This window comes from Saccostrea cucullata, unplaced genomic scaffold (genome assembly GCF_032062105.1).
Source record: "Saccostrea cucullata isolate Sc308-1 unplaced genomic scaffold, CSIRO_AGI_Scuc_v1 ctg336, whole genome shotgun sequence".
NCBI lineage: Eukaryota > Metazoa > Mollusca > Bivalvia > Ostreida > Ostreidae > Saccostrea > Saccostrea cuccullata.
In genome coordinates, this window is record NW_026926997.1 from 1 (window position 1) to 22,500 (window position 22,500).

At 34.4% G+C, this 22,500-nt stretch overlaps 3 protein-coding genes across 3 annotated transcripts; 1 reads left to right on the top strand and 2 right to left on the bottom strand.

Annotated features, from left to right (window-relative positions):
* Nucleotides 1–20: 20 nt before the first annotated feature.
* LOC134273205 (uncharacterized protein PF3D7_1120000-like) lies at nucleotides 21–4,795 on the bottom strand (the record flags this gene model as incomplete). The annotated part of the gene is made up of 2 exons (XM_062755396.1): nucleotides 4,546–4,795; nucleotides 21–1,132 (listed from the first exon to the last, which is right to left on the bottom strand). Coding segments are annotated over exons 1-2 (1,362 nt in total), but the record flags the coding sequence as incomplete, so codon positions are not given.
* A 474-nt stretch (nucleotides 4,796–5,269) lies between these two features.
* LOC134273189 (proteoglycan 4-like) lies at nucleotides 5,270–16,971 on the bottom strand. Its single transcript, XM_062755369.1, has 8 exons — nucleotides 16,907–16,971; nucleotides 12,770–12,901; nucleotides 12,266–12,456; nucleotides 11,714–11,823; nucleotides 10,265–10,303; nucleotides 10,017–10,130; nucleotides 5,322–6,302; nucleotides 5,270–5,278 (listed from the first exon to the last, which is right to left on the bottom strand). The coding sequence occupies exons 2-8, from the start codon at nucleotides 12,859–12,861 to the stop codon at nucleotides 5,270–5,272; spliced, it is 1,536 nt and encodes a 511-aa protein (XP_062611353.1). The 5' UTR covers nucleotides 12,862–12,901; nucleotides 16,907–16,971.
* Nucleotides 16,972–17,690: 719 nt separating this feature from the next.
* On the top strand, nucleotides 17,691–18,996 carry LOC134273190 (non-homologous end-joining factor 1-like). Its single transcript, XM_062755370.1, has one exon. The coding sequence runs from the start codon at nucleotides 17,730–17,732 to the stop codon at nucleotides 18,708–18,710; it is 981 nt and encodes a 326-aa protein (XP_062611354.1). The 5' UTR covers nucleotides 17,691–17,729; the 3' UTR covers nucleotides 18,711–18,996.
* Nucleotides 18,997–22,500: the final 3,504 nt, after the last annotated feature.

A 22,500-nucleotide genomic window follows, 5' to 3' on the forward strand; every position in this document is an offset into this window, starting at 1 on the left:
TCCAGTTCATACTCCCTCACGATCTTTTTCCCATCCTCCTCGTCTATCTGATCACCTTCTCTGACATCTTCCATGTCATGCATTACTTCACCATCCTGTTTTACACTCTCTATCATCTTTATATTATTTACCTCTTCACTAATGATATTCTCCTTTTCCATCACCTCTTCAGTAACATCTTTCTTTTCTGTCACCTCTTTATTAGGGATGTCTTCCCTTTCCATCACTTCTTCACTGAGGTTGTTTTCCTTTTCCATCACCTTTTCACTGGGTATGCCTTCCTTTTCTTTCACCTCTTCACTGATTTTGTCTTCCTTTTCTTTCACCTCTTCACTGATGATGTCTTCCTTTTCTATGACCTCTTCACTTGAGATGTCTTCCTTTTCTATCACCTCTTCACTGAGGATGTCTTCCTTTTCTATCACCTCTTCACTGAGGATGTCTTTCTTTTCTATTCCCTCTTCACTGATGATGTCTTCTTTTTCTATCACCTCTTCACTTGAGATGTCTTCCTTTTCTTTCATCTTTACACTGATATTGTCTTTCTTTTCTATCACATCTTCACCAGGGATGTCTTTTCCAGTCATCATTTTTTTGTTCTGATATCCATCCCTCACTTCTTCATCTTCTGCGCTCATCATTACTTCCTCTTCCCAAACTTCACTAAATCCATCATCATCTAGATCATTAACACACTTTTCCTGCTGGTCACACTCAGTCCTATTGAACTCCACTGTCACATTTTTTATTTCGGTTTGTTCTGCATCCTCCAGATTGCCTTCTTCCTTCTCTGCTGTAGCTTCATCCTCTTGATCATTTACAGTGAGGTCTACAGAGTCAGTATGCTTTGCACTGTCTTCTTCCTTCACTGTTGTACTGCTGTCCTCTCCATCATTTACAGGGTAGTCTACGGAGTCGCTATGCCTCACATCTAATTCTTCCTTCTCTGCTTTAACTTCATCTTCCGAATTATTTCTGATGTTGCCTTCCAAGTCAGCATGCTTTTCAGTGTCTTCCCTCTCAGCTATAACGTCATCTTCCAAATTATTTACAGTGTAGTCTACTGAGTCTGCTAACAAGAAACTGGTCCGGGTCACCTTATGTGGGGAAATGGTCAACACTGGCCCCTCTTCTGAAAGTAAATAAAAACACCTCTTTAATCTTTCTTCTTTGTCAAAAGATGTTTTTCTTTTTTTTAAAAAGACCATTTTTTAAAATTATTTTATACCCAGAGTTTAAAAGGGGTGTACACGCCCGGGGCTACCATAATTGAATCTCCTAGTTAAAATTATAACTACACACGCAATACATGAAAAGCACAACCTGAATTTTCACTCATTTTTGCTATCAAATTCCCAACCAGTGAAATTTTTTCAGACAACATGCTTATACTCTCAATAAATCTCCATAATCTTATCTGTTTTGCAGTTGTACTTCCAAAAACGATCGTTTTTTCCTTATCCGAATTTCCTCTATTCTCTCGTTTATGGTAAATACATGCAGATATCTCATTAAATTATTTACGATCACTCAATCAACTGAAAGAATTAGATAAGTGGTATGACTCACATAAAATATATCTATAGTGTATTTAATGATTTAAGATGAAAACAAAATGAATTAAATTTCATTCTAAATGAGCTAGTTCAATGTTCAGAAAAAAAGGGAAGATGATTTATTTAAATTCATTTTAATCTTCTTTCATTGTAATTTATATATGATTTAATTTCATAGTGAGAATTAAACATTAATTTTAAAAAGAATGACTTCAGTACCCTGACTTTTTCAAATATTAATTTCTTTTCAACATATAGTTTTTTATATTAATTTTTGCCCCTATATTTGGGCTAGTATCTTTTCACTTTGGGCTAGTAACTTTATAGCTGCCACTAGCCCGTGGGCTAGTAATTGATTTTTCTAATTGCACACCCCTGCCACCTATAATGACGTATCCTCCTTTATACTGGTATCCCCCTTAATCTTCTGTTAGGAATAGGGATTGAAAAGATGGGCCTCATTCACGGTTCAATACGAGTTTATACTTAATCTATTCATTAATAATCTAAGTGGTATATTCCTTGTCTTGTACAATGTGACACCCCCCCCAACACAAAAATGTACAAGGAGTCATCAGAAAGTTGGTCAACACCATAAAATCTAAACTCCTTAAATAAACAAAATTACAAAACATCATCATTCCTGTTTGCAGTATAAACTATGACATACTTCTCATCTTTGAATGTTTTCATAAGTAATGGTACTACCCTGACATAAAACTTCGAAACCATGAGACTACTTAAACTTTTGATGAATCTTTGATTTGATCTTTTTATGAGCAAATGCCATCTCATTTGTCAAGATGATTAACTCATGTAATGCTACATGATCATTTAAAACATACATGTTCAATTTTCACATCATTTTGTCCTTTTTGTGAGATCAAACTTTCTTTAAAGAATATTTTTAAGAACCAGAATCTCTGTTGAGACTGTAGCTCTACTGGTTTATACTTAAAACAAAAGAAGAGAAAAGAAATGGTTGAGACTTGAAACTTTAAAACAGCAATAAATAGAAAAATGATCCTTGCCGCTCATCAAAACCAGAAATCTCTGTCGAGACTGTAGCTCTACTGGTTTGTACTTATCAAAAACCATTGCACTATTTTATGTATCTTTGTTTAGTCTACTTGTGTGCCAACTTATTTTGAAATCAAACTAAAACTGTAGAAGGAGTAGCGTTTTAAAGGAATTTCACAGAAAACTCTATTTTTAGTAACTATGGTAACACCGTTCATCGAAATCAAAAACCGATATACTATTCTATGTATGTTAGTGTAGTCTACATGTGTGCCAAGTTATATTGAAATCAGACCAAAATTGAGGAAGGAGTAGCGTTTTAAAGGAATTTCACAGAAAATTCTATTTTTAGTAACCATGGCAACACCGTTCATCGAAATTATAAACCGATGCACTATTCTATGTATCTAAGTGTAGTCTACATGTATGCCAAGTTATATTGAAATCAGACCAAAATTGTAGAAGGAGTAGCGTTTTAAAGGAATTTCACAGAAAATTATATTTTTAATAACCATGGCAACACCGTTCATCGAAATCAAAAACCGATGCACTATTCTATGTATCTTAGTGTAGTCTACTTGTGTGCCAAGTTATACTGAAATCAGACCAAAACTGTAGAAGGAGTAGCGTTTTAAAGGAATTTCACAGAAAATTCTATTTTTAGTAACTATGGCAACACCGTTCATCGAAATCAAAAACCGATGCACTATTCTATGTATCTAAGTGTAGTCTACTTGTGTGCCAAGTTATATTGAAATCAGACCAAAATTGTAGAAGGAGTAGCGTTTTAAAGGAATTTCACAGAAAATTCTATTTTTAGTAACCATGGCAACACCGTTCATCGAAATCAAAAACCGATGCACTATTCTTTGTATCTTAGTGTAGTCTACTTGTGTGCCAAGTTATATTGAAATCAGACCAAAATTGTAGAAGGAGTAGCGTTTTAAAGGAATTTCACAGAAAATTATATTTTTAGTAACCATGGCAACACCGTTCATCGAAATCAAAAACTGATGCACTATTCTATGTATCTTAGTGTAGTCTACTTGTGTGCCAAGTTATATTGAAATCAGACCAAAACTGTAGAAGGAGTAGCGTTTTAAAGGAATTTCACAGAAAATTCTATTTTTAGTAACCATGGCAACACCGTTCATTGAAATCAAAAACCGATGCACTATTCTATGTATCTTAGTGTAGTCTACTTGTGTGCCAAGTTATACTGAAATCAGATCAAAATTGTGGAAGGAGTAGCGTTTTAAAGGAATTTCACAGAAAATTCTATTTTTAGTAACCATGGCAACACCGTTCATCGAAATCAAAAACCGATGCACTATTCTATGTATCTTAGTGTAGTCTACTTGTGTGCCAAGTAATATTGAAATCAGACTAAAATTGTAGGAGGAGTAGCGCTTTTAAAAATTGTTTACAGACAGACGGACAGACAGACGGACAGCTGGACAGACAGACAGACAGACGGACGGACGCCGGACGCATTACTATCGCATAAGCTCTTCTGGTCTCTGACCAGTAGAGCTAATAAAAACTGATGCACAGAATTATGTATCTTAGTGTATTCTACTTGTGTGCCAAGTTATATTGAAATCGGTCCAAAATTGTAGGAGGAGTAGCATTTTGAAACATTTCACAGAAATTTCTATTTTTAGTAACCATGGCAACATCGTTCATCGAAATCAAAAACTGATATACAGAATTAAGCATCTTAGTGTAGTCTACTTGTGTGCCAAGTTATATTGAAATCAAAACAAAACTGTAGGAGGAATACCATTTTGAAAAATTTTTTACAGACAGACAGACGGACAGACAGCTGGACAGACGGATGACCGACGCATTACTATCGCATAAGCTCTTCTAGTCTCTGACCAGAAGAGCTAAAAATATGTTCAGAAATGCTCAAATGAACCCATGTCCTTTGTGATTTATTTATGAAAATAGAATCTATGTTACATACCATTTGTAGCATTATGGTTGTCATTATGGTTTTTTGAAATTACTTCTGCCACCTCATTTACAACAGCCCTGTCCTCAGTGTCATCAAACAAGACATCATTGTCCATCTCTAACTCATCATAGCTGTAATCTATGGAATCTGACAAAACCAATCGAGAGCCATCCAGCTTATTCCCATCTGAAAGAGTCGCTTCATTTGCTGACACGGATGTTACTGTAATGCTAGTGGCCTCTGATGTTCTGAAGCTCATCTGACAAGATACATCCTCAGGGCCATCTGTTTCTTTCTTTTTATCCTCCACGCACTCAAGAGATACTTCCATAGACCTTGCCTCATGCTCCTGACTTTGTGGAACAGGTGCTCTATCCTCTGGACTGGCTAGAACAGGTGATCTATCCTCTGAACTTGCCAGATCAGGTGCTCTATCTTCTGAGCTTGCTAGAACAGGTGCACTTTTTTCTGGACTGACTGCAGCTGTTGCCTTGTCTTCTGAACTTACTAAAACTGGTGCCCTGTCCTCTGGACTTGTTATAACTGGTGCCCTATCCTCTGGACTTGCTTGAACTGGTGCCCTGTCCTCTGGATTGAACTGGTGCCCTGTCCTCTGGACTTAATTGAACTGGTGCCCTGTCCTCTGGACTTGCTACATCAGGTGCCCTGTCCTCTGGACTTGATTGAACTGGTGCCCTGTCCTCTGGATTTCCTACATCAGGTGCTCTGTCCTCTACTCTTGCTAGTACAGGTGTTTTGTCCTCCGGACTTGCTATGACAGGTACACTGTCCTCTGGACTTGTTGTAACAGAAGCTCTGTCCTCTGGAATTGCATTATCTAGTGTTTTCTTTGGACTGGCTCGATCAGGTGATTTGTTCTCTTGACCCTGTAGAGGAGGCACTCTTTCAACTTCACTAGCTAAAAGAGGTGCACTGTCTTTTGAACTTACTACAACAGGTGCCATGTCCTCTGGACTTGCTAAAATAGATGCACTATCCTCTAGACTTGGTTGAACAGGTGCTCTTTCCTCAGGCTCTGTCTTTGGTTTAACAGGTGCTTTGTCCTCTTGACTCACTAGATCAGAGGCTCTGACCTCTTGTCCAGCTAGAACAGGTGCAATGTTGTCTTGAATGGTAAATACAGGTTCTTTGTTGTCTTGTCTTGCTGAAACAGGTTCTCTTTCCTCTTGACCTGCTGGAAAATGTGCTATGTTCTCTTGAATTGCTAGTACAGGCCCTTTGTCCTTTGGACTTAATGGAACTTGGGCTCTGTCCTCTGGATTTGCTAGAACAGGTGCTGAGTCCTCTGGACTTGCTTGAACAGGTGCCACATCCTGATTTTCTGAAACAGGTGCTCTGTCTTCCTGTTTAGTGGGGACATTTGTTGTATCTTCTGGTCTTGCTGGAACAGGTGCACAGTCCTGTTGACTTGGAAGGTTAGGTGCTATTTCCTCAGTATTTGTTAAAACATCAGAATGTGGCTGTGCTGGTGCTATCTTGTCTGTTCGACTTGAATCAGTATTTATTTCAGCTTTCTGAGATCCTATATCTGATGATACGGCTGCTTCTGCATCAGATTGTTCATTTGAGATTCTTTGATAAAGAATTTCTGTGTTCTGAGGACAGACTTTCCTAGGCTTCTCAGTAAATGACTTCTCTGTTTCTCCCAAGGAAGAAGTTGTCTGGAGAATTTTCACGGCTTCAGTCTGTGATAATGCGGAGTTGTCTTCCCCTGTAACTGCTGCTGCTTCTTCACTTTTTCTTTTCTGAAAAAAAAAAAATAAACGGATCATGTTAATAGCCAACCAAGTACATGGAGTATTTCCATTCACTTATGGTTTTTATATTTTTATTATGCGTGTTTTTTTTTTCATTTTCATGAATGGTTTTCATATTTTTTATGTGTGTTTTTTTTTAAATTAAATCAGGCATTTTCCACTCCATTTTTGGAATGGGACCCAGGCCCTTGGAGTTGGAAATTTCATGACATTTCATAACTGGTTTTAAAAAATTTATTTCATTATGTCATTTAAAAAATTAAAATTATGGTTAAAAATTAACTTTTCTTTGATTCTTCAGAACTTTAATTCTGAGAATAAATCAATTATGATAAAATTTTTAAAATCTGTTCATTTCATTCTGATTTCCAAACCTTGCCAACCTTGAATGTCGTCAGTAGTAAGCAAGTATCATAGTAAGTATCCATTTGGTTAATCATCCTACCATAATGAAGGAAGTGAAATTCAAATTTTGGTAACTCATACATAAAATATTATTAAAGTTAAAGATGTTTTAAAATATTTGAAATGAAAGTCTAAACCCCAAAACTGGAATTTTTCCAATTTCAAAGTGGGAAAATGTCATATAAAATTTTGATGGATTATTGTAATTTAAACAGAAGTTGACCTAGATTTTCATGTGATATATTTGTTTTTTTCCAAAAGATTTCTTGAAGTTTAAATATGTACAACGGTTGCAAAGAAAATGAACAGAAACTGCAAATAATTGAAATTTTTCTAAGTCCAAGGGGCGGTCAAAAATGGTGTGATTGTACCCAATAAAAACTTTTTAAAATGTTCATGTGATATATCTGTATACCAAATTTCAACCTCAGTATGTGCAATGGTTGCAAAGAAAATGAACGGAAAGTAAGTATCCATTTGGTTAATCATCCTACCCTTTCAACAGCAGCAAAGCAATTTTGGAAGGGGGGAATCTTTTATTGAATGTTCATGTAGCAGACCTGTTTAAAATACGTTGCCCCTCTCTCAAAATTGGAATTTTTCCAATTTGTCCAATGGGCATAGATTTCATTTTCCATCAATTTTACATATATTGAACCCAAAGAAAAACTTGACCTAGATTACAAAAACATGTGATATAACAACAAGGTCTTTGTCATTTTGTAATACCATAGCGTTTTGGCAACCGGATATCGCTTAGGTAATTGAAATTTTTCTTATTTAGCGATAAATAAAGGAAATGGTGTGACAGATCAAAACAGAAAACTAACTGTTAATGTGATATCCTGTAAACTAATTTATTTCAGATTTCCATATTTTCATAATGGCAAAACGTGAGACGTATTTTATACTACAAATCCGTAAAAAATACGACAGCAGCAAAGCAATTTCGAAGGGGGGCATAATTATTTTGAATGTTCATGTAGTTTAATCTTATAAGATAAAGAAATACTGTTATCAGTACCAGTATGAAATGAAACATATTTTTACCGCATTTTAACAGATCATGTTGGAAAGTACTTACAATGATCAAGTGAGCTAATAAAAGCCTATAACAACAGATCTTATGGCAGAGTACTTACAATTGTCAGGTGAGCTAACAGGAGGCCCAAGGGCCTTGAATCGCTCTTCTGATAAATTGTACATTATCTATCACTTCTATTTGAAGCCTCTAACCCTAAGTATCGTAAGACCCAAGTTGCATCAACTGACAAAGTTTGGTGATTCTTATTCAATTAGGACTGAAGATATTTTAATAAAGCTATAAAAAAAACAAATTAGGTCGCAATGACCTACTTTAAGATTGAAGTTTTCTGAGGATTAAAGATGCATTAATAGACAAAGATTGAAGATTCTAAGCCACTAAGTATTTGCGATATTTAAAAGTAGGTCAACATGACCTACTTTTTTTGTCTGCATTCTCTGAAAATCTAAAATGCACCAACTGAAAAAGTTTACGGATTCTAAGCCAATAAGTACCCAAGATACTAAAATATAGCCATAAACTGTCAAAAGTAGGTCACTTTGACATACTTCTTTGTCTACATTCTTGGAATACCCAAAATGCATCAACTGACAAAATTTAATCATTCTAAGCCAACAAGTATTCAAGATACTTAAATATAGCCATAAAATGTCAAAAGTAGGTCACTGTGACCTACTTTTAAGTAGAGGATTTTTGAAAACCCAAGATACATTAACTGACAAAGTTTGATAATTCTAAGCCAATAAGTACCTGAGATATTCAAAAGTAGGTCAACATGACCTACTTTTTGTCGATATTCTCTGAAAACTCAAGATGCATCAACAATCAAAGTTTGATGATTCTAACCCAATAAGTACCAGAGATATTTAAATAAAGCCATAAAATGTCAAAAGTAGGTCACCATGACCTACTTTTTCATCATCACTCTCCGAAAACCCAAGATGCATCAACACATTCTAAGAAAATAAATACCAAAGATAGTTAAATAAAGCCAAAAAATGTCAAAAGTAGGTCATCGTGACCTACTTTATGAACCTCATTCTCCGAAAACCCAAGATGCATCAATTGACAAAGTTTGATGATTCTAGGACAATAAGTACCGGAGATACTTAAATAAAGCCATAAAATGTAAAAAGTATATCACCATGACCTACTTTTTCGTCGTCACTCTCCGAAAACCCAAGATGCATTAAAACACAAATTTTGATGATTCTAAGCCAATAAGTACCGGAGATATTTAAATAATGCCATAAAATGTCAAAAGTAGGTCACTGTGACCTACTTTTAGAATGTCATTCTCCGAAAACCCAAGATGTATCAACTCACAAACTTTGATGATTCTAAGTTAATAAATACCTAATGTCGAAAGTAGGTCACTGTGACTTACTTTTTGGTCGACGTTTTTAAAAGTCCCAAGATGCATCTAAAATTTGGTGGTCTTAGGTCTGAAATATGATTTAAGGTCCCAAGATGCAGCAACTTACAAGATTTGATGATTCTAAACCTCTTAGTGTCCGAAACAATGGGATTAAATGTTTTAGAAGGAATAAGTCATTAAGTTCAAAAAGTAGGTCATGATGACCTACTTTTAAGTTGACATTGTTTGACGATCCAAGATGCATCAACTGACAAAGTTTAATGATCATAGGCCTTAAAGTGTCTAAAATATGCCTTCAAATCAATTTGAAAACAATTGCCTGCAAAGTTCAAAAAGTAGGTCACAGTGACCTACTTTTGAGTTAACATGATGTGAAGTCCTAAGATGCATCAACTTACAAGATTTGATGATCCTAGTCCTTATAATAAGCAAAATATAAACGTTTTTATCAATTCTAAATTTAGGTCAACTTTGAAGTGACCTTGAGACCACGCCCTTTGTCCCAGGGTAATTCCCTGTGCAAATTCTAATCTTCAACATATCCTCATCCTTGTATGTAAGTTTGGTGAAAATTTGCCTGGTAGTTCTGGAGGAGGAGATTTTTTAGCAACCAGTACTTTTGGTTTTGTTTTCCTGATTATCTTCCCTTGTTTAAGGGTCCCAACCCTTATTTTATCCCAACCCTTATTTTACAATAAATGGTAGCCCTTAGGCAAATTTGACACTGATTGGCCAAGGGGTTCTTGAGTTATGGCCCATATTCTAAAAAGTTTACGCACACCGCACAAATGTCCATAGCATTAGCTCTTTGAGCCTTTGGCTCAGAAGAGCTAATAAAAGCCTATAGCAACAGATCTTATGGCAGAGTACTTACTAGTGTTAAAATATCACTTTTAGTGAAGGTCCTGGTCTGGTTTCTCTCTCTTTTGGAAGCCAACTTCTTGGGGGTGAGTTTCCTAGGAACAGCAAATTGTCCCTTCACTGGAGTCTGCAGAGAGAAATAAAATGGCTTCTAGTTCTTAGTACCTTTATAGGTATAATAAAATTCAATGCAAGATCATTGACATTTTCAATAAAATTAATCATTGTATCCATATATTACATTTTCCTTCACGGACTTACTCTCCTGGTAGGTTTAACTTCACAGCAACACTTTTCAAACTGAAAATATTTATAAAATAAGCAAATTAATACAGTGCAAAAAGAACGAGTGCACTTATGGGCCCCGGTAAAATGTGAAAAAATAAAAAATCAAATTAAGCAAAATTTTTCATCTCAAATCATTAATTGATATCTAAACCGTACGATTCAACAAATTTTACCGCTGAAATCCACGCATGTACAAAGAACAAAACTTAACAATGTGGTAGGGGTCAGCTGACATTTGTGATTTTCTATAGTAAATCGAGAACGGTCATTCATTTCAAAGCTTTTGTTAACTATGAGCCTAACGTTGTGCAAACTTGTGCGAATGACAAAAGGCGCATAAAACATTTATAAAACTTGTGTGTAAGTATGAAATTTGCACACGATTAGGCTCGTACTTAAAATATTAAAAATGTATAAAAAGTACAATGTTTTTCCTGTAGCAAGAGAGAGCTATTTACCTGTATGACCCATGTTGAACCCGAGTGTAGAATAAATTATTAAAAATACTGATAGTCACGTGAGTTCTACCCAGGTAAACATTCCTCAAAAGTGCTCACTGTAAAACATAGGCAGATTTTGCTTTAAAAAATAGTAAGTCAAAATCGTGCCGCTTAGAGATGTTCGTATGTATTTGTTTTTTAGAACACGGGAGGGTAAAGAGAACTTAGTGTCGTTTATAAAGTGTCAAACATTTTTTAACCTTCATGCAAGACAATGAAACAGGTATTGAAAGCCACCTATAACACACCTTTTTAATTTCAAATTCAATGTAACTATTATTGTAATTTTTCAGATGCAAGAGTACCAATTTCTTGGTTTAATCATTTTAGCTACAGGCAACTACACAACTTCATTCAATACTTTTAAAAACAGGTTTGGCGCAAGAAATATCATTCCGCAAACGCGCCCGACTATGATCCATCATCATATTGTTCAAGAATCGATTTAAAATATCTATTCCCCTTGATTTACATAAACGAAACTAAAAGAAGGTTCGGTACGACTTTTCCGGATTTATAGGGTATCCATAGGCATTTAAAAATATTCAATTGTTTCAAATCCATGCTGATTTAAGTGGCGATTAACATGCTTTTTAATTAGAAATATCCACTAGTATCTAACTATTACCAATAGAGAACGATTTGGTAATATATTCTGAAGTAAAATGGCACATAAAAAGGGCCCATTAAGTATTGCTTAAGTGCACTTGTCCTTTGTTTTCTTTGAATGTAAAAAGTCATTTTAAAGTCTATCTACAAGGTGATTGGGTAAATTTAATTCAGGTAGCCATGGTAAATGAGCACCTATAAGGCTTGTAGATTCATGTTCCACGGCTAGAATAAAACTTTTATAATTGCACATCCTTGTAGATGTGATGGATTCCGAATTTTGTCTACCACAATGTATACGTATAGTCCTTACAATAAACTGGTGGTGGTTGTTGACCTGTCTTTCCCATGTCCCAAATGGAATGTCTCGCCCTACAGGGTGGCCAAAGGTCACTCTATCCCCCTCAGACAAAATAACATTCCCTGCAGGAGGAATAACAGTGATATTCTCAAGTCAGTCTTGTAAAAAACAATCCAACAAAATAGTGTGTATCTGCTACAATGTGCATGAAATACTGTTTTACAGCAATAAAAAAGGCTTTAATAATTATTGCTCTTCAGAGGAAAAGGGCCATTAAACAATATATTCCTCATTTCTCTGCAATAAATGCATAATACTTATTGTTTTCATGCAATAAAAACAGGTTTCGTAATTGCATATAATATCGATATTCTATACAATTGCCTAGAAATATGTCAAATAAACTATACCTCTGATATCCAATATTTCAATGGATAAAGAACATTTATTTCCATAGATTTTTTAAAAATTAAATATATCAACATCTTAATTGATAAACATATTGTTTTTTTTTCAAATGGGATGCCAATCACACCTTTTTTTTTTTTTTAAATTTTACATTACCTCTTATCTTAATATGATTCACAAAGATGCCATTCAAACTATCATCAAACAACTTATGGTCGTTGTTTGGTTGTCGAACCACTCGAGCGTGACTTCGGGAAATCATCTGAGACTGTACTCGGTTATCAGAATCGATGTAGAAATCCACCTCTAGACCATTTCGTCCAATGACACTCGTTACCTTGTAAAAACTAAACACAAGACTTCTTTTTCAAATCGGAAATTTTCTAACGTATACTTTTGTGAATTAGTATTTTTTACTCCACTAGGAAGAATTCTTAAAATACATGTATATATATAGAACAAAAATCAAACAAGTGAGATTCAAAATATATAACATTTTACTTTTTATTTTTATTCCTTTTTTGCCTTGCATCTTGTTTCCAAAATAAAGGAAATATTATATCTAATAAAGACTAATATATCAGTGTGTCCTTATGTTAACTTATAATTATCACAGAATGTAAAAATATTTTCCTCTCGAGTCCTACTCTTGTAACTCACTCCATGACAGTGACGACCCTTGGTCTGTTAGGAGTCTGTCCGATTCTCTTCAGATGGAACTGTGGATGATTGGAACTATTCAGCCTCTCCATCGTAAAGTTATACAGCTTTCAACTCAGGAGCATTTATCTACTGTAAAGTAAACAGTTGTCAACTCAGGAGCATTTATCTACCATAAACAGTCTAGACGAACTCTAAAAACAGCATGAACTCCAAAAAAGAAGTCATTGGCTCCGTCATGCATTGCGGCAAAATGGTATCCTATGTAAACAAACAATGAATTGTTCTTCGCTTTCTCTAAATATATAACCGCGTTATTGCTGTATTTGGTAAAACTGTGACTTTTTAAAAATTTTCAGTGAATAACTAATTGCACTTATTCAATCATTTAGTGGATATTGACTTATTTATCGCCTTGTATTATTGCTTAAGTTTAATTTTGGATACACGACATCGGATTCAATACTGTCTGTAAGAATTAATTTCTTTACTTAATCTATTGTCTCCTTGTTTAAAATTTTATGCTGTAACTACAATAACGATGCTTAAATTTTACTTCCAAGACCCTTACATCGTATTTATTTTATCAAAAAATGCACAATTTTCGCCACGGGGCAGAGATGTAACAGAGTCATTTTGGGAAGAATTTTTTATCTTTAATTTTAAAATGGAGATTTTTTAACGTTCTCAAATTGATAAATTATAGTTTGAAAAATGTTTTCATGATAATATCTGTTCATACAGATGATAAATCTGTAAATAATGATGTCGAAAACTTAGGCACTTAATTCAGATATCATATATGATTACATATGCCAAAATAATTATGTGTAAAATTCAGTCAAATTTTTAACAATTACTACAGATATTATACATATATAACATGGCCTCGAGGGTGACATACCAGAATATATGCCCCGAGGTGACGGGAAAGCCCTTGAGTGTTATGTCACGCTATGCAGAAGGCAGAGGGTGACATAACACTCCAGGGCTTTCCTGTCACCGATTTGCAAATATTCTGGTATAGTTGCCCGAGAAGCCGTGGGGTATATGTTATATGACATTTTTAAAATTGAAAAAAAAATAAATCATTTGAAATATACACAAATAATCCGAAAATGCTTTCCTGACGTTAAGAATAACGTTCCCTTGTTTATATTTGCTTAGCAACCTACGTCGTAAAATCTCGAATCCGAGCTGAAATGCGTAACGCAAAAACACGTGAACGTGATCGAGAGGATGACATAATTGCTTCCGTCGGGGGTGACATAACTGTTTCCGGCGTGACATAACCGTTTTCGGTGTGACGCAGAATTTTTCAGGGTTTATAGCGAAACTTATTACATTTGTGATATAATAAAAAACTTATTCAAAAATGTTATATAATTAAATATTACATATATTTCACTTTTATCATGCACATCTAATTCTCAAAAGTTTACTTTTCTCTGTAATTGATCTGATTTGAAACGTCAACTTTGAAAGTAAATATCTCTTTATTTGCAAATAAAATCGAAAGTTTAGCAAATACGATGTCTTAAGACGTCTTTTATGTAACATTTCTGAGTACTGGTATAATTGCCACGCTTTCTAAAACTTTGCATGGAGAGTTTTTGTGGACCTATGAAAAATCGACATTTTTTGTTTATCTGTGCATGCGCAAACTCTTTTTTCTGCTCAGTCTTTTTCAGTCTAAATTTCTTACTTCTGTTAACTTCATTTTTGGAGTTTGCCTGACTGCTTAAGTAAAGTTAAACACAGTTGTCAACTCAGGAGCATTTATCTACAGTAAAGTTATATAGCGTTAGATGTCATTTAACTCAGCCCCCTAGCTCTTTCTACCCATCATATTTGTTAAAAATATTCTTCCCTTACTAATTAAATAGAAATTATTACATTCAGAAACCAGGGATTTATCAAGGCTGTTTTTACTACCGGTAAACGGTACCTTTCCCCTCTTGAAAAAGGTTAAAAAATTCCCCTTTTTCAGATAGAAAATTCTCCGATTAAACAGAGAATATTTAAAACATCGTTCCGAGATTTTCCGTTTTTGTCCGATTGAAGTTTAACAGCATATCCTAATTTACCATCCTAGTCATTCAAACGCTTTTAAAAGAGAGAATAGATTATTCAAGCTTTTATTCGATATTGATCGGTAAACATGTGCCAAGTCCATGATGTCGAAAGATACGTATGCAATTGCAGAGTTAAAAAGAAAATGAAATAGATGAGTAAAATGGAGCTTGTATCACTATGAATTGGAAGAATGGAGTAACAACAAAAACAATGTTAGTAGTGAAACATGAAAAACAGAATTGATTTGTGATAGATATTCAGAGAAAAATTAAATAAAGTACTGACCTGGTTTAATTTTTTTTTTTTTTTTTTTGCTATTTAATATTTTGTCTAAAAAGTGAAGTTTTTGTGGCCTTTGTAAAGGTCTACAAATGACCCTCAGAAGCTCTAAGAATGCAGGATTTTGCTCCATTGATTTAAAACCCCCCTAGAAAACTCGCGCCTCCGGCGCTCATATCGAGCCTGCGGCTCTCATCTTTCCCCTTTATATATAAAACGGTAGTAAAACAAAATAGCTAGATAAATCCCTGGAAACTTTCAGACTTATAAACAACTGAAACAGGATTGGATATAATGTATATTCGCGACTACAGTCATTTAGGGTATTCCGAATCACCCCGCATTTCGCGACACTCGGTAATTTACCTTATCGCTGTATCTTATACGACACATGCACACGTGTGACAACTATGTAGTCATTAACAACATGGTTCATGCTTAATACATACAAAAAATAAAGAGGTAAACTTAATGCATTAATTAAAAAAATAATCATTTCATTCCTTAACTTGCTATCCTTTTCGAAGAAAATTTCCGTGTATAAACGTTGCAGAATATTTCTCATCGATGTCGTGGCGTTGTTGGTGGATGAAGCCTAGCATATTAGGTATTGATAGAACGGCAGTTTTATGAACTTTCAGGAGCATTAATAATTTTTCATTAAACCTTAAAAATGTATATGTTACAACCGCATTTGTAGCCCCCTACAGTTTGGGGTATTTCGAATCACATACATGTATGTGCATGGCCGCAACTGAAGAAATTGCAAACGCTGCATACTTGTTATATGCCCGATATTTTGATAACATCGGTTTTCTTTACATGCAAGGGACCTATGAAAATTATAAAATGGAAAAGCAGTGAAGGGTTAATGAGTAGCTTGACCAGTGTTGATCCTTTTATCATACATGTGTAAATATGGACTTGCGCGCATACTAGTATACATACGTACACATATATGTACACTGTTTACGTATATGCAGTGATTTATGTCATATTTAATAATTGTGATAGGTATATCTTAACAAGAGCTAGGTTTTATTCCTTTTCACACATTTCTTTTATTATCATCATCATTACATGTATATCTTTTTTTTTTTTGGTATCCGATTCGTAGAATTATGAGATTTTAATTTATTGTTTTGCGGCGAAAAAAAAATCACAGGGGCAAAAAAGTGACATAATTATATTTACAGGACAACAATTTTCAGTCATATAATTTCTGAAACCCCTTTCTTTCTTGGTAATAATTGCCTTATAAGTTTTCTGCATGATCCGCTTCTGAAAAGCTGTTTTATAGTGCGAATAAAGAGGGGGGTGTTGATAACTTTCAAATAAACAAGAACAATCGAGAAAATTTTAATTCGTTTTATTCTTGGGGCTTTTTATAAACAATACTGACTAGTTCATTAATTATGATGATGTTATCTGATCGTTTTCGACCCATTTACCTGGTGATTCGAAATACCCGGAAGTGATTCGCAATACACTAAAAAGGTGGTCCAAATATAACCCCCGTCAAGGTCGCTGTATCGAAGATAGACTCGTTCTGTAAAGTAGATATAATTTTTCACTAAATTGGCTTTCCTTTGATACCAAACATCCATGTGAAAATTTTTTGTTAAAATCATCTGCAGTCAAAATGTAAAATGTGATTCGGAATATACCCTAAATGAATGTACATTTTCACTTTCAGAATTTTTTCTGCGAAATTAATTCACATTCCTGTTCACATAAAATGCTGGTTTTGGTGCAATGACACCATGAAGATTGAATTCGTACCTTTCAAAGAAATCTTATATCGTTTACAGGTCTTAGTCATCGTGAAAATTGGTTGTCAATTCATGATACACGTTTTTCCATTTTCCCTCATTTTTTGCCTCCAGCTCTATCTCCCGCCATTACGTAATACTTACGCTTGAATAATACCAGTAAAGTCCTTATGGTCCGTCGAAATATATTAATTGCACTTTAAAAATATATACTCTTCTAAATTAAAATTCAACCTTAAAATTAAATCGAATTATTTAATAAATAAATATATAACTATGATTTTTTTTATTTCAATGAAATAAAACAAATCTTTCTTATAACCCTACTGCGAATAGTCTACTCTTGTGTTTAGCCTCAATCGGCAATCCTCGGCTGACTCCGCTACGCTCCATTCAAACCTCGGATGTGATAGGTGGAGGAATACGCATCAGTCGCTACATTTCTCCGCCGGAAAGTGCCTTGTCACTCATTTCATATTTCGCTCTGCTTAAAGTTCTTAGAAAAGGTTTCTTTATTAGTGTAATTCCTCGTGTTAATTACAACCAAATGTTAGTATTCTTTGAAAGCAAGAACACAGTGTTGGGCGTGCATCAAAGTAACTCGGATTTCAAAAGTATGATATTTGAATGAAATTCAAATAAGATCACATGACTGAATCAGCAAGATGGAAGATCACCGTTGACGTCCGAGGTTATGTGCGAGGTACGAGTCATCCGAGGAACTCCGATTGCTTTAGCCTTGCGTGAAGTGAAAACGAAAGTAGGATTTATGACCCGCCTCGGGAGTCCGGTGATAAGAGAAGACACAAAACTCAGAAGTGCTGCAACTGAAAATGTCAGAAGTAGAGTGGAGGCGGAAATGGAAACCAGATTTGAAAGCATGTCCGTGGCAACCGATAACGATTGCCAATCAACAATATCTGTTCAAATGCAAGTATACACACAGTTCATACGAACTACTGATTACAGACAATGTGAAGTTTTGGTTTGAACAACTCGAAGGAGAAGATTTGGAAGAACGAACTGTTACGCTAAATCCAAATGTGAAAGCAACCCCAACAAGAATTCTGGATGAAATACAGAACTGCCTAGAAAATCCCTCAAAGAAAACTAAGTTATCAGCATCACCCAAAAAGAATAAATTTGTTATAAATGTGGATTCACAGTTGGCAGGAATGGCTTTTGTTTGGCAGTTTCATTGTGAGGAGACAGATAGCAGCATGATTTCAGAGAACTTCAATGTTCCTTTACTAGCAATGGTTGCTGAATTAACTCGTCGTAATAAAGAATTGGTAAAAATTATTGAAGCTAAAGATAAAGAAATTGATGACTACAAATCTCAAGGGGCCAAAACATCTAGAAAGCATATAGAAACTGCCATGTTTGTAACCACAGCATTTGAGAACGACATGATTATGTCAAAAGATTTTGAAGAGGAAGTGAAGCGACTCGGAACTTCAGGGTTTTCCGAGGACAATCAGGACCTGTACAGACAAATCATGACTCGTTACGCATATTTGACTCGAGTAGTGGCAGCAGAGGAGAAGACCGATGAGTCTTTGGAGGATAAGAAGACTCCTTCTGTTAATTCATGGGAAACCAACAGATTGCCCGCCTCTCTGGCTGACCGCAGTCCTGTTAAATCCGCAAACAACTCTCCACAAAAAAGTCCAGCCAAGAGTGGCAGCTCCGCAGAGCCATCGCCGGTCAAGGACACGGAGTTACTCAGGAGACAAGCACTGGAGAGAAAGCTGGAGGATGAAGAGAGAAAGAAGAATGAACCAAAGAAAAAGAAGAAAAAGATTGCATTCTAATAATCACCACTCTGAGACTACATATGATGGACATTTGACATAGATTTCAGTGATATCTCTTAAAAGTTTACACTTAGTTCACCATCTGAATATAGATTATGTGGGAATATGAAAGGACAACAATTTGAATGAGCAAATATTTATTGGATAGTTATGTGTCAAAATAATAACATATCTGAGATATCACTAATGGTTGTAGCATAGTTCTGTAAATAATATTTTTTCTTACATCTGCATGTACGCATTAAGATTCAATGAACTTAGGGTAAGTAAAATTAAATATGAATTTGTCTTTTGTCCTGTAACATTAGTGTCACTGCAATTTAATTTAAATATTCTTAGTAGTATATATAGAGAACATTACATACTAAAATCCATATCATATGTCATATCAGCCCGAGTGGCCTCATATCAGGCCGAAGGCCCGAGGGCTGATGTGACATATGATATGGATTTTAGTATGTAGTATTCTATTTATCATATATTTAAAATACTTAATATTCGAGTTCACATATGGTCATTGAAGAATGTTTCATGCCTGTTTATGACCTTTTTCTTAAAAATCTAATAGAGCCAATTTTTGGTAACTGAAAAAAAATTAAGACCAGAAATGTTATTTAAGAATTATTTTACATGTATATTTAAATAAAATCAAGTAAATTAACTTTTAACAAGCATTACTTCCGGTTTGATATGGATTTTCTGCCCGCCGGTCCGATATGAATGTGGGTGGGTACGACCCGATTCCTTGTTCGATCCGCGTGGTTACGACCTGATTCCTTGTTCGACCCACGTGGTTTTGACCCGAGTGGTTTCGATCCGCATTAATATTAATTAACAATTTACAATGATTTTCGATAGTTTAATATTTATTAATATTTGTTATAATTCAAATTATTCAGATTTTCTGAATCGACCATACTGTTTATAAGTAAAAATATCGATAATTATGATGTTTTTTTAACTTGGAAAAATACCATATATATAGAATTTAAAGATTACCCGATTAAAACAACTCTTTAGTTTTGAAATAAAAATAGTACAAAATATTTTATCACTCCCTGTCTACCGCATATAAACATGCATATTTTGTTCATAAGTTTACCAGTATAAGTCTGCAGAAATATGTTTTGACACTTTATGTTTGTATTCTGTGAATAAGTAAATAAGAAAACATTTAAATATACATTTAGATAATAAATTCAATAATTATCCCATCAAGAGCTAATTTATTTTTAAGGAAAAATGCTCATATATAAATTATTATCATATTTCAAATGAAATTAATTACATCCTTGTCCTAAAGTCATTACGAAATCATCTTTACTACTGACTTCAATGTTGACAACCAATTAATGACACGTTTCCCCCGATACCTGAAACCATAGACATATAATTGCGCTACCGAATATCCATGTATCCCTATAGCGTGAACCCCTCTATTTACCTGTATATACATATATAAGCAGGTCGAAACCACTCGGGTCGTTACCACGCGGGTCGAACACGGAATCGGGTGGTAACCACTCGACACCGTCCGATATGTGATACGGCTTTTCGGACCGGTCCGTGATATGGGGTATTGTGACGTCACCCTTATTGTACTGCGCTGAATCGATGTATTTACTACTAAGTATTTGATAAACACTGATTCTGCACGGTGCGATACAGGTGACATCACAATACCCAATATCAAGGACTGGTCCAAAAATCCATATCTCGTATTGGACAGTTGGGCAGAAAATCCATATCAAAACGGAAGTAACGTTTGTATAAAGTTTAAAAGTTAATTTACTTAAGGAATGAATTTAATAGCTACCCATTTTATACGGTATAACCTGGGTTGGGGCAGTTTACGCTTTATAAACCGCAAAGCGGTTTATAAAAAAGCGTAAACTGTTCCAACCCAGTTTATACCATATAAAATGGGTAGCTATTAAATTCATTGCTTATAATTTAATTTTCATTCATTTGATGTAAGAAAAAAAGATGATTGTTCTAACAAAATGACTTCAATTTGTACAAAATTTGAATGTAACGTCAGGCGGATTGATACGTTTTTGACAAAAGTAATTGTGACGTAGGCAGCCCATTTTATACGATATGAAGTAAATTTTTTATCCAATCAAATACAGCATTACAACCAGAATTAAATAATTTGATTTTATTAAAATATTCATGTAAAATAATTAGGGCCCTGCAAGGATTTGCGGGTGCCCTATAGTAATCATTCTATCTGTCCGTCTGTCTAGCTGTCCGTTTGTCATTCTTCCGTCCACAAATTTTCTATTTTTCACTAATAACTTTTTTTTATGGTTGCGCTATTACATTCAAATTTGGTATGGTAGTTCAGTAGGCAGAGAGACATATTTTAATGCTAAGTTTGGTTCTCTATGTCCTTTGGTTTGGAGCTGGGGTGGTGGGGTAGATTCCTTAACTATGCATAAGAATGAATGGGCAAAGAGAGATTATGAAGGCTGTGCAATGAGTCCCTTGGGATAGGTCAATTCAAAGGATGTGTACAGTCTCTGAAATATGGATTAAAATAATGTTCGTACTTTATTTTGGTTTAAATACTGTACACAATGAGTTATGATTTTATTGAATTCTAAAAAAAAGATACATATAAAGATATCCTTTAATTATTATTTAAAATTTAATTAATTATTTATTTATTTTGCTGCCTGAATGCTGTTAATTATAACAGGTAATCAGATAATAATCCCATTCTGTCAGAGCGAAAAAAAAGTTCTTATTGTAAATATAGAAGAAAAGGATGAGAGAGCAGTACAATTAATCCCCTGGGATAAATTATCTTGCTTGCTGTAGAAAATTTAGAGGCTTACCTTTATCTGTCTCAGAAAAATTAATGAACACCTTTGTCTGCAATTGATGTTTGTTTTGAAGTTGAAGCTGGGTGATATTGGCATTCACTGAAGGCTAGCATTTTATAAAACATGCACCTGTGTAAATCTTTGTTAAATACACATTTTATTGAGTTATTATAAGACATGAGGTTTTCCCTGTTTTATGTAAATACAAGGTTACTATTTGCAAATATTTGGACATTCAGGAATTATCTTGAAATTTTAGAAATACAGTTGTTGCTTATATTATTCATATTTTTTTTTTAAATTTACTTTTTTTTAGTATCAAATCAAGTAAAATTCTCATTCCGTAAGCTGCACTCTTATTGTTCTACCCCTCAGCAGGCCCTTGCTGACTGGTCAGTTTTCTAGTTCTTTATTAATTGAAATTTTTTGTCTTAATTTTTTTTTCAGTTACATAAAATTGGCTCTATTAGATTCTAAAGAAAAAGGTCATAACAAACACGAAACATTCTTCAATGACCATATGTGATCTTGCATATTAAGTATTTTGAATATATGATAAATAGAATACTAGTACTACATACTAAGGGGTGTTGAGAAAGTTCGTTCCATGATGAAATATTTTCAAACATTTCAAAGTAGTGCTTAATCAAAGAGATGAATTTTAAAGTTTGACAAGACCACAAGAGTGTGCTTTAGATTTACAGCAATTCATTTCTAGCAGGAAGTTATAGGATTTTCCTTCCATATGAAAATGTATATGACATCTTCAAAGCACCCGAATGATAGAAATGCTGGTCATTTTGAGTGAAAATATAGGACATTTACTTTTGTTTCTTCATAGCTTATCTTGCATCTGACAAACTGATGAGCCTAATTATAAGAACGATAGATAACTTTTAAAAAGAATAGGTTTGTCATTTTGAAATTTTTCACAGATTTGATAATTTTCGTATAGT